This window comes from Phytophthora cinnamomi (genome assembly GCF_018691715.1).
Source record: "Phytophthora cinnamomi strain GKB4 chromosome Unknown Contig50, whole genome shotgun sequence".
Lineage (NCBI taxonomy): Eukaryota > Oomycota > Peronosporomycetes > Peronosporales > Peronosporaceae > Phytophthora > Phytophthora cinnamomi.
Genome location: NW_027150983.1, coordinates 165777 through 177960, shown reverse-complemented (window position 1 = coordinate 177960; position 12184 = coordinate 165777). Strand labels below are relative to the sequence as shown.

At 57.7% G+C, this 12184-nt stretch overlaps 6 protein-coding genes across 7 annotated transcripts; 2 read left to right on the top strand and 4 right to left on the bottom strand.

Annotated features, from left to right (window-relative positions):
- Positions 1-203: 203 nt before the first annotated feature.
- IUM83_06498 (uncharacterized protein) lies at positions 204-1069 on the top strand (the record flags this gene model as incomplete). The annotated part of the gene is made up of 2 exons (XM_067930711.1): positions 204-207; positions 285-1069. 2 exons carry the CDS (start codon positions 204-206, stop codon positions 1067-1069), a joined length of 789 nt encoding a protein of 262 aa, XP_067789768.1.
- Positions 1070-2295: 1226 nt separating this feature from the next.
- On the bottom strand, positions 2296-3026 carry IUM83_06497 (Tyrosine phosphatase; the record flags this gene model as incomplete). Of its 2 annotated transcripts, XM_067930709.1 has the most annotated exons (4): positions 2296-2522; positions 2596-2653; positions 2723-2816; positions 2896-3026. In XM_067930709.1, the coding sequence occupies 4 exons, from the start codon at positions 3024-3026 to the stop codon at positions 2296-2298; spliced, it is 510 nt and encodes a 169-aa protein (XP_067789772.1). The 2 variants fall into 2 exon arrangements, with proteins under 2 accessions (XP_067789772.1, XP_067789773.1); XM_067930710.1 differs by lacking the exon at positions 2596-2653 and having other exon boundaries at positions 2296-2442.
- Positions 3027-3423: 397 nt separating this feature from the next.
- On the bottom strand, positions 3424-5123 carry IUM83_06496 (NADH dehydrogenase [ubiquinone] flavoprotein 1, mitochondrial; the record flags this gene model as incomplete). Its single annotated transcript, XM_067930708.1, has 3 exons — positions 3424-4845; positions 4947-4984; positions 5081-5123. The coding sequence occupies 3 exons, from the start codon at positions 5121-5123 to the stop codon at positions 3424-3426; spliced, it is 1503 nt and encodes a 500-aa protein (XP_067789774.1).
- A 491-nt stretch (positions 5124-5614) lies between these two features.
- IUM83_06495 (uncharacterized protein) lies at positions 5615-6628 on the top strand (the record flags this gene model as incomplete). Its single annotated transcript, XM_067930707.1, has 1 exon — positions 5615-6628. The coding sequence occupies one exon, from the start codon at positions 5615-5617 to the stop codon at positions 6626-6628; it is 1014 nt and encodes a 337-aa protein (XP_067789775.1).
- A 167-nt stretch (positions 6629-6795) lies between these two features.
- IUM83_06494 (putative inactive ubiquitin carboxyl-terminal hydrolase) lies at positions 6796-9310 on the bottom strand (the record flags this gene model as incomplete). The annotated part of the gene is made up of 2 exons (XM_067930706.1): positions 6796-9147; positions 9278-9310. 2 exons carry the CDS (start codon positions 9308-9310, stop codon positions 6796-6798), a joined length of 2385 nt encoding a protein of 794 aa, XP_067789632.1.
- A 508-nt stretch (positions 9311-9818) lies between these two features.
- Positions 9819-11918, bottom strand: IUM83_06493 (inactive ubiquitin carboxylterminal hydrolase putati; the record flags this gene model as incomplete). The annotated part of the gene is made up of 5 exons (XM_067930705.1): positions 9819-9947; positions 10022-10651; positions 10720-10957; positions 11029-11123; positions 11211-11918. The coding sequence occupies 5 exons, from the start codon at positions 11916-11918 to the stop codon at positions 9819-9821; spliced, it is 1800 nt and encodes a 599-aa protein (XP_067789769.1).
- Between the last annotated feature and the right edge of the window lie 266 nt (positions 11919-12184).

The window sequence follows — 12184 nt, the reverse complement described above, 5'->3', positions numbered from 1 at the left end:
AGACGGCTCAGCTTGTTGTATTTCTGTTCCTTTTCTTGAATCCAGCATTATGTAAAATGTTCATTCAGTTCATTCAGTGTTGCACAGTATTCTCGTGTTTGGAATGTAGCCATGTCACCCGTCACACGTCGCAGATCGTACCTTATCGCGTGGCATAGGTTTTCATACAAACACGACTTTTGGAGTCTGTGGCATGCGTGAACATGGGTGCGCATCGCGACTTCCTCCTTATCTGCGTCTCCGTGGACGTCTAGTTCACTCGGCGTTATTTGTATGAACCGTAGGTCCTCCTCCTACATCTGCGCCGAGAAGCAACGCCAAAAAGCCCTACAAGCGGCCGCAATGCAAGCACGAGGGCTGCACCAACCAAGTCAAGTCCAAGGGCCTATGCAAGAGCCACGGAGGGGGCATCCGCTGCAAGGTGGACGGATGTGACCGCTGTGCCCAGAAGGCGGGGCTCTGCTACACCCACGGGGGCAAGGCTTGCTCGGTGGAAGGCTGCGACAAGAGCGCCCAACGGAAGGGACTATGCTACGCCCACGGCGGCAAACCGGCCGAGGCCAAGCGGTGCACTGTGCCAGGCTGTCTGATGGTCGCGCGGACAAGAAACTTGTGCAGAGCTCACGGTGGAGGCGCCCAGTGTGAGGTCGAGGGTTGCGAGAAGGTGGCAGAGCCTGGTGGTCGCTGCGGAGCCCATGGCGGAGGCAAGCGGTGCAAGGAGGAAGGCTGCTCCAAGAGGAGGGTGTCGAAAGGGCTGTGCTGGGACCACGGCGGAGGGACGAGATGCAGCCTCGAGTGGTGCGAGAACCGCGGGGGAAAGAGCGGGTTTTGCAGTGCTCATTGGGCGGAGAAACGGGGGATGGAGGTGCCTGGAGATGCCTCCTCTGATGACGATTGGGGGATTGACAGCGACGGTGCCGAAATCGCTTCCAGCTGGGTTGCTGCTGCCTCGACTGCAGATCGACGTACTACGGAAAAGAAATCCAACCCCGAGGTTGATGTCGTGCGAAAGGGGAAAGGAGAAAAATCATCGGATAGGGCTGCTGACGATTCGAAGAGTGAAACTTGAGCAGATACCACTTGTTGCCAGTAATGTGGAAAGCAGCGTTTTAGTCCACAGAGTTCTTCATCAAATCCTGGGACGGCACGCTCAACGTTAAGTTGGCGCAGTTGTTCGATATCGCGCACGAAATACGGAAGTAGCGGATCTGCTCCGTCGGGTTGCAAGCATAGTTGTGTCCAAAGCCAGCAAAAACATCGAGGTGTAACATACCCGTAGCTTTTGTGGCAAACGGGTGAAAGTCGCTCACTTTTGTCCACACGGTATCGGATACCATTGCTTCGTCGTGCAATATAGGCGCACAAGTGGCTCGTTTTCTTTTTCGGGCTGAGGTGGGAGAGTATAGGTCAGATACTTCTGTTGCGTCGGCCGAGTTTGAATCCTTGGTCTTGGAATGGTTCGAATCTAATCGGGAATTGGTCGTTCAATCAAGCAAACTCCAACGGTGTCACCAAGGCCTGCCCAGCATCTTCGTCGGTGAATGTTGGAGCTGTCAATGCAAGCTGCTGTCGACGACGTTCCCGTGGTGACCATAGCGTTGGTTGCATGTCGCGAATCCTTATCCACGAAGGGGGAGGGGGGCACTCGCTGGTACACGTTGGACGGTGGTGAAAGTGGAGTATCTTCTTGTGAGACGTGGAAAATGGGGTACAGATTCACCACTACTAAGGACCGCTACGTCGCCGGAAACACTGCAAGAAATGGGCATCTTAATATCGTGCAATGACTTGTGAGCATTACCCATATAAAACGTTATGAGCTGGCTGGTTTCCACATGATTTTCTGCAAGTAGCAGCCGAGTGCGGTCATCTCAAGTGGCTTCATGCCAAACGTATGGAGGGATTCTCGACGGATGCAATGGAATTGGCGGCCGTATATGGGCATCTCGATAGCTCCTTGAAAACCGCAACGAGGGATGCACCAGAAAAGCCATGGACAACGCCGCACCTATTGGGAATTTCGCCGTATTGAAGTATCTCCACAAAAATCGACAGGAGGGCTGCATGAGTGAGGCAATGCAGCTTGCTGCTTCAAATGGCCATTTGGAGGTAGTCCAGTGGCTCCACACGAACCGAAACGAAGAAAATCCCGGAGCAGCTTCGCGAAAATACAGTGGCGAAATTGTTGTGTAGTATTGTTCGGGAACTACCCAGAGTCATGCTCGTATCCGTGAAGCCGAAAGCGAATTAGCTTTGATGAAAGAAATGGACGAATTGTCGCCCCTATTGCTTACTCTAGGTAAGCCACTTGGGCTTTTGCCTCTCGTCGTACTGAATCGTGGGCGTGAAGAACTCGATGAACTGCTGGTCCAGCAGACGCATGCGAGGACCCGCAAAGCGGCAGTACTCGTCGATAATGGAAGTCAGCGACCAGTTCTCCATCTTGCGCATGCACCCGATCACACACCCCGTACGGTGGGTTCCTTTCGTGCAGTGCACCAAGATCGGGTGGTTTCTCACATCTTCAAAACAGGACAACACGGTCAGACCAGCAGGAACGTGCCCCCCTCCCAGACTTTCATACCCAATGCTTACCGAGCAGGTGACGCAGTGCATCAGCCATTGCGTCCGGGTTGATGCTGATGAACGGCTCCTGTAGTCACCAATCTGGTCGCATGAGTGGGTGCTCTTCCAGTTGATCAATTTGTCTCAGTCGCCGCACCTTGTTGCCGTCAATGGGGCATTGAAACACCTCGATGTTGTTCTCCTTGAAGAAGGCCACGTTCTCCGGCTGGTGCTCCTGGTGGCACAGGTATCTGCAAGTTCACAGAAATCCCAATCAATCCCAGTGGTGAGAGCTGCCAATCCGTTCGCGCTTTGGTGTTGTTTACGTACAGCACGGACTTGAGCCCGAGCTGCTGCAGGAAGGCGTGGTTCTTGCGGTTGGGGAAGCCCGAGCGGTAGACGCCCGAGGCCACCATGGAGAAGTTGAGCGGCGGGATCAGCGTCTTCTCGTACGTCGACATGCTTGAATGGAGCTCAGCAAATCGCTCTTTCTCATTGGGCAAAACGAACAAACCTAACTTGCTACGGCGGAAGGCGTAATTAGGAGTTCTGTCGATGTTAAAATTGAGCGATAACTTCGTGTTTTCGAAGGACGTGTTAGCTCTCAAGACAACCTTCTTGTCACGGAATCAGTAACTACGCGTTATGAAGGCAAAAGGGGCTAGAAGCTTGCAACAAACGGCTTCCCTGTATTTAGCGTCTGGCCTCTTAGCATCGGCTTCCGCATGGACAACTCGAGCCATTCGCTTTTTCCATCGTGCAAGTGTTTGTAGTTTTCGTGTGTCAAGTCATTTCTTTCTCTGCAACATATCACGCTCGCTCTTTCCTGGCGAAGCCCGTAACGTCCACAGCATTCGCTTACGCGGAGGCCTTGGACTTGTAAGCCGAACCGTCCGAGAACTTGTCCACCCACTCCTGGTTCTTGAGCGGGGCGCCGGGCCACGACTTCTGGAAGTGGTCCTCCGGCTTGAAGCTGGACGGGTCCTCGATACGCTCCACAAGCTTGTGCTTGAACTTGCGGATCAGACCTTGCACGGGCCAAGCGGCGGCGTCACCCAGAGCGCAAATAGTGTGGCCCTCAATCTGGCGCGAGATCTCCTCGAGCATGGGGATCTCCTCGAGCTCAGCGTCACCCGTCTCCATGCGGGTCAGCACCTTCTCCATCCAGCCCGTGCCCTCGCGGCATGGCGTGCACTGGCCGCAACTCTCATGCGTGTAGAAGTGCGAGTACCGGCGGATGGCGCCCACCATGTCCACGCTCTTGTCGAAAATGGTGACGGCGGCCGTACCCAGACCGGAGCCGCCGCGCTGCTTTAGGTCGTCGTAGTCCATCATGATGTCCTGGCACAGCTCCTCGTCCAGCACGGGCACGGACGAACCGCCAGGGATACACGCCTGAAGGTTGTCCCACCCGCCGCGTACGCCACCGCAGTGGCGCTCGATCAGGTCGCGGAGAGGGATGCTCATCTCCTCCTCCACCGTGCACGGGTTGTTGACGTGTCCGGAGATGCAGAAGAGCTTGGTGCCGTGGTTGTTCTTGCGTCCGAGGCTGGCGAACCACGAGCCGCCGCGACGCAGGATCGTGGGGGACACCGCCACCGTCTCCACGTTGGTCACCGTCGTGGGGCAGCCGTACAGGCCCGTGTTGGCCGGGAAGGGCGGTTTGAGGCGCGGCTTGCCCTGGCGGCCCTCGAGGCTCTCGAGCAGACCCGTCTCCTCGCCGCAGATGTAGGCGCCGGCGCCGCGGTGCAGGTACACGTCGAAGTCGTAGCCCGAGCCGCAGGCGTTGCGGCCCAGGAAGCCGCGCTGGTAGGCCTCGTGGATGGCCTCCTGCAGGATCAGCGCCTCGTTGAAGAACTCGCCGCGGATGTAGATGTAGGCGGCGCGCGCGCGCATGGCGAAGCCGGCGATGAGGCAGCCCTCCACGAGCTTGTGCGGGTCCTTGCGCATGATCTCGCGGTCCTTGCACGTGCCGGGCTCGCTCTCGTCGGCGTTCACCACGAGGAAGGACGGGCGGCCGTCCGTCTGCTTGGGCATGAAGGACCACTTGAGGCCCGACGGGAAGCCGGCGCCGCCGCGGCCGCGCAGGCCCGAGTCCTTGATCTCCTGCACGATCCAGTCCGGGCCCATGCACAGCAGGTCCTTGGTGCGGTGCCAGTCTCCGCGACGCAGCGCGCCGTCCACGCGCCACGTGTCCTCGCCGTACACGTTGGTGAAGATGCGGTCCTCGTCCTTGAGGCCGCCGTACACGCGCGCCATGGCCGCGGGCTGCTCCGCCGCCTGCAGTCGGTTGCATGCAAGTTGTATGGTTAGCCAGAGGGCTCGCGACAGTTTATACTGCAGGACGCCGTAGAAGGTGTCAGAGGGAGGCAGGCACGTACGGCATTGGCCACAGCAGCGCTGGTGCGGAATCCGCGCGCTGCTCGACGGCGACAAAGAGAGAGAGAGAGAGAAATGGGTGGGTGAGTGGGTGAGTGAGTGGGTGACAGGCCTGGGCTGCTGACGGACGACGCACCTTGGGCGAGCGACTTGTGGGCCACGCGAGCGGCGCTCTTCATGGCTTCCTGCTGCTCGTGACTCGGCTGAACCAAACTCACGCTGGCCGCACACGACGACGCCTTGGACCCCCAGAACGTTTTCCCCCTGCGTTGTGGGCCGTACAAATCCATCCGATTTGACAGGGATTTGTGCTGGTGTGGCGAACATAATGTCGTGTGGTAGAACATAAAGGCAACTTCAACGTGCATCGTTTGGAAGGCAGGTGTCCTACGAGCGGAGTGAGAGCAGCTTCGGTGGCGAAACCCCCGAGAGAATCGGTCGATGCGGAGGAAGCGTGGTTTTAGTGGAAGGCTCGAGCAGCTTCAGTCGCATTTCCCTATACTTAGTGCCTGCACTGGGCCGTTGCGGTGGGCAACTTCCCACTTCGTAATTCTGGCCAGCGATGGACTGCTCTGCCGATCCCAGCCTTCTCGACAACCGCCCCACATTCCAATCTGCGCTCTCGTAGCTACCCGCCAACCGGTTTATAAGGCGTGACCCAACTACAAGGATGAAGTCTGCCGTAGTCCTGTCAGCGGTTCTGCTGGTCGCTGGCGTCTACGCGGACAGCAAGTCCACCACGTTCCCAGGGCGCTGCGTGACGACCAAGGACTGCACCACGTACGGCAGCAATTACGCGTGTGTGTCGGTCGACACGAGCGTCGCCGGCCTCGAGCAGCTGAGCATGTGCATTCCTGGCGATCAAGTGTGCAGCGGCAGCATCGCCGGACTCTGCCCGACGTTCATGTCCTGGCCGGCCAAGTATCGCGTGATTCAGCCTGTATGCGCCTTCGTGAAGGTCGAGAACTGCGACCAGCAGTACAACGTAACTGTGTCAAGCACCGCTGGCAGCAATGGCTCGGTAGACGGCGAGTCGGACATCACTGTGAGTGCCGCCAATGGCACTGGCACAGTGCAGTGCTATCAGCGCAACTTCACTGTCAACAACGACTATGTCGTCGTGAACGGTATCTACCAGTGCCTCGATGAGGCCAAGTACGTTGCTAACAATGGAGGCTACATCCAGAACATCACCGACACGGTGGTGGAGCAGTGCGGCTGGAATGCCACGACTCAGACGCTGTGCAGCGGTCAAGGCACGTGCTCTCCCATCGTGGACTTTGCGCAGGACTATGAATGCAAGTGCAACGCCGGCTACAACTCGTCCGACTACTGCTACGCCGTGACTTCCAACGAATGCAGCAGTGTCTCGCAGTGCGGGACGCAGGGAACGTGTGAATTCAGTGGGAACACGACCAGCGGTGAGTGCTCGTGCAGCGCGGGTGCCACGGGTGACCAGTGCCTGCTTTGCGACGCTACTGCAAGCGCTGGCACGGTTTGCAGCGGACATGGCACATGCAGCACGAGCGGCGTTTGCACGTGCAACAAAGGCTACAACGGAACATTTTGCGGAGACTCGACGGGTGAGAAGACCTCTTCTTCCTCAACCACGTCCGCTGCTGCTTCAGTGAAGATGGGAATCAGCGCAGTTGTTGCTGCCTTGCTCTTGGCCATCTTCGCGTAGACTTACGTAGGTAGTCACAATGCATTGAATGAACTGCTTTACTTGATCACTCGCTACACATTTGCCTTGACAGAGATTGCTCAAGAGCGAAAAGCACGGTGCCTTTTATTGACACCACGCTGTGCTTTCCTACTTCTCTAATTACCTACTGTGCCAATTTTGCGAGGCTAACCGGTGGCTTCGAAGCAGTAGTTGGCAGCCGCCTGTACGTCACCTTTCTTCTTCTGCAATGCCTCAACGGCAAGCTCGCGCGAGAAGCCCATGTCGAGTAGCTGTTGAACACGTTTCGACTTACGGAAGCGAATGACAAGCGGGCGCGTCTGAGCCTTGATCATCTTCAACGCGCGGTCCACCTGGTAGTGCTGCAGTGGATGCCCGTTGGCTTGCAGAATGGTGTCGAATAGACCAATCTGGCCGCACTTTTCGGCGCCGAACATGCCACCCTTGGCCCCGCGAGGGAAGCTCGTCACACACAATTCGTTGTCTATCTTCTCTAAGTACATACCGAGTAGTAGTGATTCGCCAAAACGCACGTCGTACTCGTCTTCACCTAGCAGCGCGTTCATAGAGATCGTACGAGGGCACATGGCGATAGCTGCAGACACCGGCGTGATGTTCTGCGTGATGGAGTCGCGCAGGCTCAATTCCTCCATTTCGAAGTCGGGGTTGGCCTCCAACTCTGTTACTGCATGTGTACCTCGGCTGCTAGGGATCGTTGTTTCTTCGTCCACACTGTGAAGTTCGTCATCGCCTTGTCGCCGCAGCGATGGCCGTTCAATGTCGGGGGATTCCTCCTTAATAGACGGAGGCATCATTTCCCCTGGCTGAGAGCCCACAGATAAGCTCTTCGGTCGGTCGATATTGAGGGAGCCATCGTTCACGAAAATCCCGACCGACGAATCTTTGCGCTGATCAGGAAGCTCGTAGAACAGAAGCACCGGCTGGAATCGGCCCTTCAGGCACTCAGATACAACATTACTCCACGATCCCATCTCGAGCACGCGCGAGTCATCAAAGAGCAACCACATCTTGTGCGCTGTGCTGTAAAACAGAGCCACGTAATGCCGCCCGTAGTAGCAAACAAAGCCACGGAGGCGGTACGTCGTACGCAGACCACCATTCTTAAAACGGATGACAGGCCCGGCGGCGTCAAAGCACTTGGCCAGATCCAAGCGGTCATCGATGTTGTTCAGCACACCCTGCACCTGTTCCTTCGTGGCAGATTGGGTAGCCCAAAGAATCGAGACTGCGAACACCATGGGGAATCGATGGATGACCCGTTCCTTGTTGAGCTTTCCACTGCAACCCTTTTGCTCACACTTGGAAGCGACATCAGCCTCCTGGGATGTAAGTCGCCGGAACATCTGCTCCGTCGATTCGTACTTGCACGCATACAAGTCACTCGCGTACGTGGAATACACGAGGTTCGAGTACAGGTCCCACGGCGAACTGTGATTGCAAGATCCGCACACATATCTGTCGTAGATCTGGTGCGAAAAGACCAAGTGCGGGATACTGTTGTCGTCGAAGACTGCTTGGGGTTTCTCCTCGTAAGTGTCAGTGCTAACCACGCGAACTAGAGACTTGACCATCATCGTTGTCTTGTGGGTCTCCTCAATTTCCGTGGCGTCCGTCTGCTGGTGCATCAAGTTCAGCAAGGCGAGCAACGTTTCCTCGGCATCGTACATGGCGCCTTCCTGGAAGTTCTTGTCCGCCGAGTACAGCACACTCAATCCCTTACGGATCGCCCGCGAGTGCAGAACTCCACTTGAAGTGTCGTCGTACTCCATCATCATGGACTTCAGCGCACGCAGCACGTTGGACTCCACTGTGCGTGACTCGTCCTTCACCTCGACGTGCAGCAGGAAGTGGCGCATGGACGTCAAGTGCCAGAAGCTCTGGATCACAACGTTCAAGAAGCAGTTGTTCTCCCCGGAGGCGTTCAGCAGTCCTCGATGCACCGAGGCACCCTTCACCCACAGATTGGCCTCCTTCTTGGTGTTGCTGCTGCTGGAGAAGAGCGCAGCTGCATCCGAGGGCGAGTCCGAGCTCTGGTCGCTGCCGCCGAGCGACGCCAGCGACGTCTGCGGCGGCCAGTCCTCCTCCTCGCGGCTGGTGAGCACCCGCAGGTGGTGGATCCAGTCGCTGGCCGCCGTGGCGGTGGGGCCGTCGATCTCCAGCACCTTGTCGGCGTGGTCGTCCAGCTGCTTGACGCTCACGAGGAAGGCGAAGCGCCGGCCGTCCCAGGGCGCCACGCCCAGCACCTTGTAGCTGCGCAGCGGCTTGACCAGCCCGGACTGCAGGTCGCCCGTGCTGGGCTGGAACTTGAACGTGCTGAGCTGCAGCGTGTCGCGCGTCAGGATGCAGTAGCGCATGTGCCGCGGGCGCACGTTCACCATGCTGCGCGTCTTGAGGTTGAGCCAGCCGCGGTGCACCACCTCCCCGAAGGCGGACTTGAGGGGGCCGTTCTCGCTGGACAGCGGCGTGGGCTCCAGCGCCGTGGGCTGCATGACCGACAGCTTCATGGCCGACAGGTCGTCGTCACACACGCCACATGCAACGAACAACAGTGAGTCAGGGCGTCAGTCGGCGGGCGAGCGAGGGTGGGGGTGGCTGCTTGCCGCTAGAGTCTAAGCGGTTGTAACCTACCAGGAGGGGAGAGGGCGAGGGCGAGAGGCTCAGGGGCGCGGGCTTGGACGAATGCTGCCCCGTACCGGAAGCCGTCGCGTCGTTAGACGTTTAGCTGCGGGAAGGCACGATGGTCCGACTCGTTCTTCGCCGGCTGGACGGGCTCCGATTGGTGGATTTATTTTTAGCTGATGACGTTGCAGACGAAAAGTATCGCAGCGCTCACTTCAACTGAACGACGCAGGGGCAACGACCGGGTCCGCTTGCCACGAACTACGGTATACAAGAACGCTGGACTTGTCACGGAGTTGATGCGCTATTTACTTGTAGTACTTGCTTGGGTTGGTTGGTTGATTGCTTGACGCCGGCGTGTCGAGTTGCAGGGCTGCGCGAGCGAACGAGGTTGGTATCTGCTACCGCGCGTGCGGGCGATAGGCGTCGAGTGGCGTCAGGTTGCAGTGGCACATCGCGCACTTTGAGCACGAACAGCTCCGCAATGTATTATCCTCCCTATGCAGCAAGTGGATCCGAGCTATAATAGACGCACAGCAAACGGTGACACTCAGTTCACGTCCGAGTCGTCGTCATCCGAGTCGTCGTCTTCGTCTTGAGAAGAGGAAGTCGTGGCTGGGTTGCCGCGGTTGCGAGAGCTGCGACGCAGACCGGGGTGGTCGTCCGAGACTTCGTGCGGCTGTTTAACCGAGTGAGTGCTATTAGAACTCACACACAAAGCAGGTGACAAGGAGTTGAACGATGCTCACGTACCGACTGCCGCCTCCGCTTGCTGCTGCGAATAGACCGGCTCGGGGACTTCCGCTTCCTAGCCACACTGTTTCTTGTCGAGCGCCGGGGCTGATCATCGTCTTCCTCATCATCGCCGTCGTCGTCTCCGTCTGTCTCGCTACCGGCGTCATCGTCACTTTTCGCCTCGAAAGCCTCTTCCTCATCGCCGCTCTTGTCCGAATCAGCAATTGTTTCCTCCTCCTCCTCCTCTTCTTCCTCCTCATCAATATTTGCGTAATTTACTTGTCGCCGGTTGCGTAGAGAGCGCCTGCCGATGCCCTCAAAGTTTCCGGTCGCATCAAGTACACCACTGGTAGCAAGCTCGTGCTTCCAGCGCTCATTGCGCTTCCGCTTTTCTTTCTGGCGTGTGAGCTTCTTGAGAGCACCGCGAGACAGTGCGTGCCATAGTTGTAGATCGGCTGAATCGATTGATAGTGATAACTCCTGCACCAGCAACTCGACTGATTCCAGGTCGTTGCAGACCGTCTCCCAGTCCGTACCACCAACCTTTGCGCACCGACATACCCACACCGCTGCATTGGGCACAGTCGCAGCATCTTCCAGGATGAAGTAGGAGCGACCCGCGGCATCCGTGCCGATAGGTTCATTTCTCTGTTAAAAGACACCAACAACAGTCAGCACACAATTGCCGGTGGCGATTCCAGGCAAGCACGACTTACCATAGATTCTGCTTCTTCTTGGTCAATTTGCTCGACGAGCGTATCATTGCGGTCAAATTGAATTTCACAAAGAAACTTCAGTATTGCCACTCGCTCCGCGACGGAGAGGTCGAAGTAGAACTCTTCTCGCTTCTCTGCGTCACTGCTGCTAGCTGGGTACTTCATGTCTTCTGCAATAGCTGGCGGGTACTCTGCGTCGCGCAGGAAGCGCAGCAGGTGAACATACCAAGGGTATTTTCTACAAAAATGAAGTGAACACGACTTAGCAATGGTCGCGCAACAACCACTAGAGACGATTCGACTACGTACTTTGACATGGCGACGTTGACGTTAGTCAGCAGTCGGGAGTGTAGCTCCTCACACAACCCGTCCTCCTTCGGCTGCAGCAAAGTGTTCGCCAGGACCTATAATCCGCCACATCACAAAGCAAACACTGAATAAGCCCATGCCCTCACCAGCAGCACCAGAACAAAACCATCTCTGCATCTCACCTCCAGCGTCGTCACGACATTCGAGAGCTTCAGTCCGAGTCGGCGGAAGCGCTGCAGGAACAAGAACACGGCCGCAAAGTTGCAGTCCGTCTGTAACGCGTGGAGCCTCTGCGTGGCGTCCAGTGGGCTGCATTTGGGGAACGACACGCCTTCGGGCGCGGCCACGCCGACGAGGCTGCTGATGTCTTCCCACGAGGTCTCGTCGTAGATGAACTGGCAGCGGCGGCAGTTCCAGTCGCCGTCGGGCAGCTCGCCCTTGATCCCGTAGCACTTCTTGTGCACTGTCATGGAGCACGTGGCGCAGCGCAGCTCGCAGCGCGTGGCCTCCTCCGTCTTGGCCTCCTCGCACACTCGGCACTCGTCGGTGATGTGGATGTAGCGCTGCACAAAGTTCCTGGACGCGCCCACCGCCTTCTTCTTCTTCTTCGCTGCGGCCGCCGGCTGATCGACGTCTTTGCTGGCTGCAGCAGCGCTGTCCTCTGGCTGCGTGGGCTTCTCGCTGGGCTTCTTGTCCTTGGCGGCAGTTGGCGCGGGCTTGAACCACCGGTCCAGCGTGTTGGTGGGCGGCTTGGGCTTCGCCTTGGGCTTGGGCTTGCTGGGCTTCGACTTGGGCTCGCCCTTGGCTGCCGGCTTGCTCTTGGCCGCGGCGGCGGCCTCGCGCGGCGAGCCTAGGAGCGCCGCGGCCTCTTGCTCCGGCTGCAGCGCCATCCTTTGACAGCGTTTTGTGCGTTGGCGCCAAAAAGCGCCAAACATCGTGTGTCACACACCAAACAATGTCGCTTGAAGGTGGATCCGATCATATACATAGAAGGTGAGAGTCTATGTATTGTAGCACTATTTAGCGTGGTCCACCGTATATTAGTGTGGCGCACAGCAGCTTCGTTTCGAGCCGCCCGCCCAGTCAGTCACTCGTCAGGCCCGACCGAGCCTGCGGAGAGGGAGTGAGTGGCCGAGTGCGACGTGGAGCCCCGAGA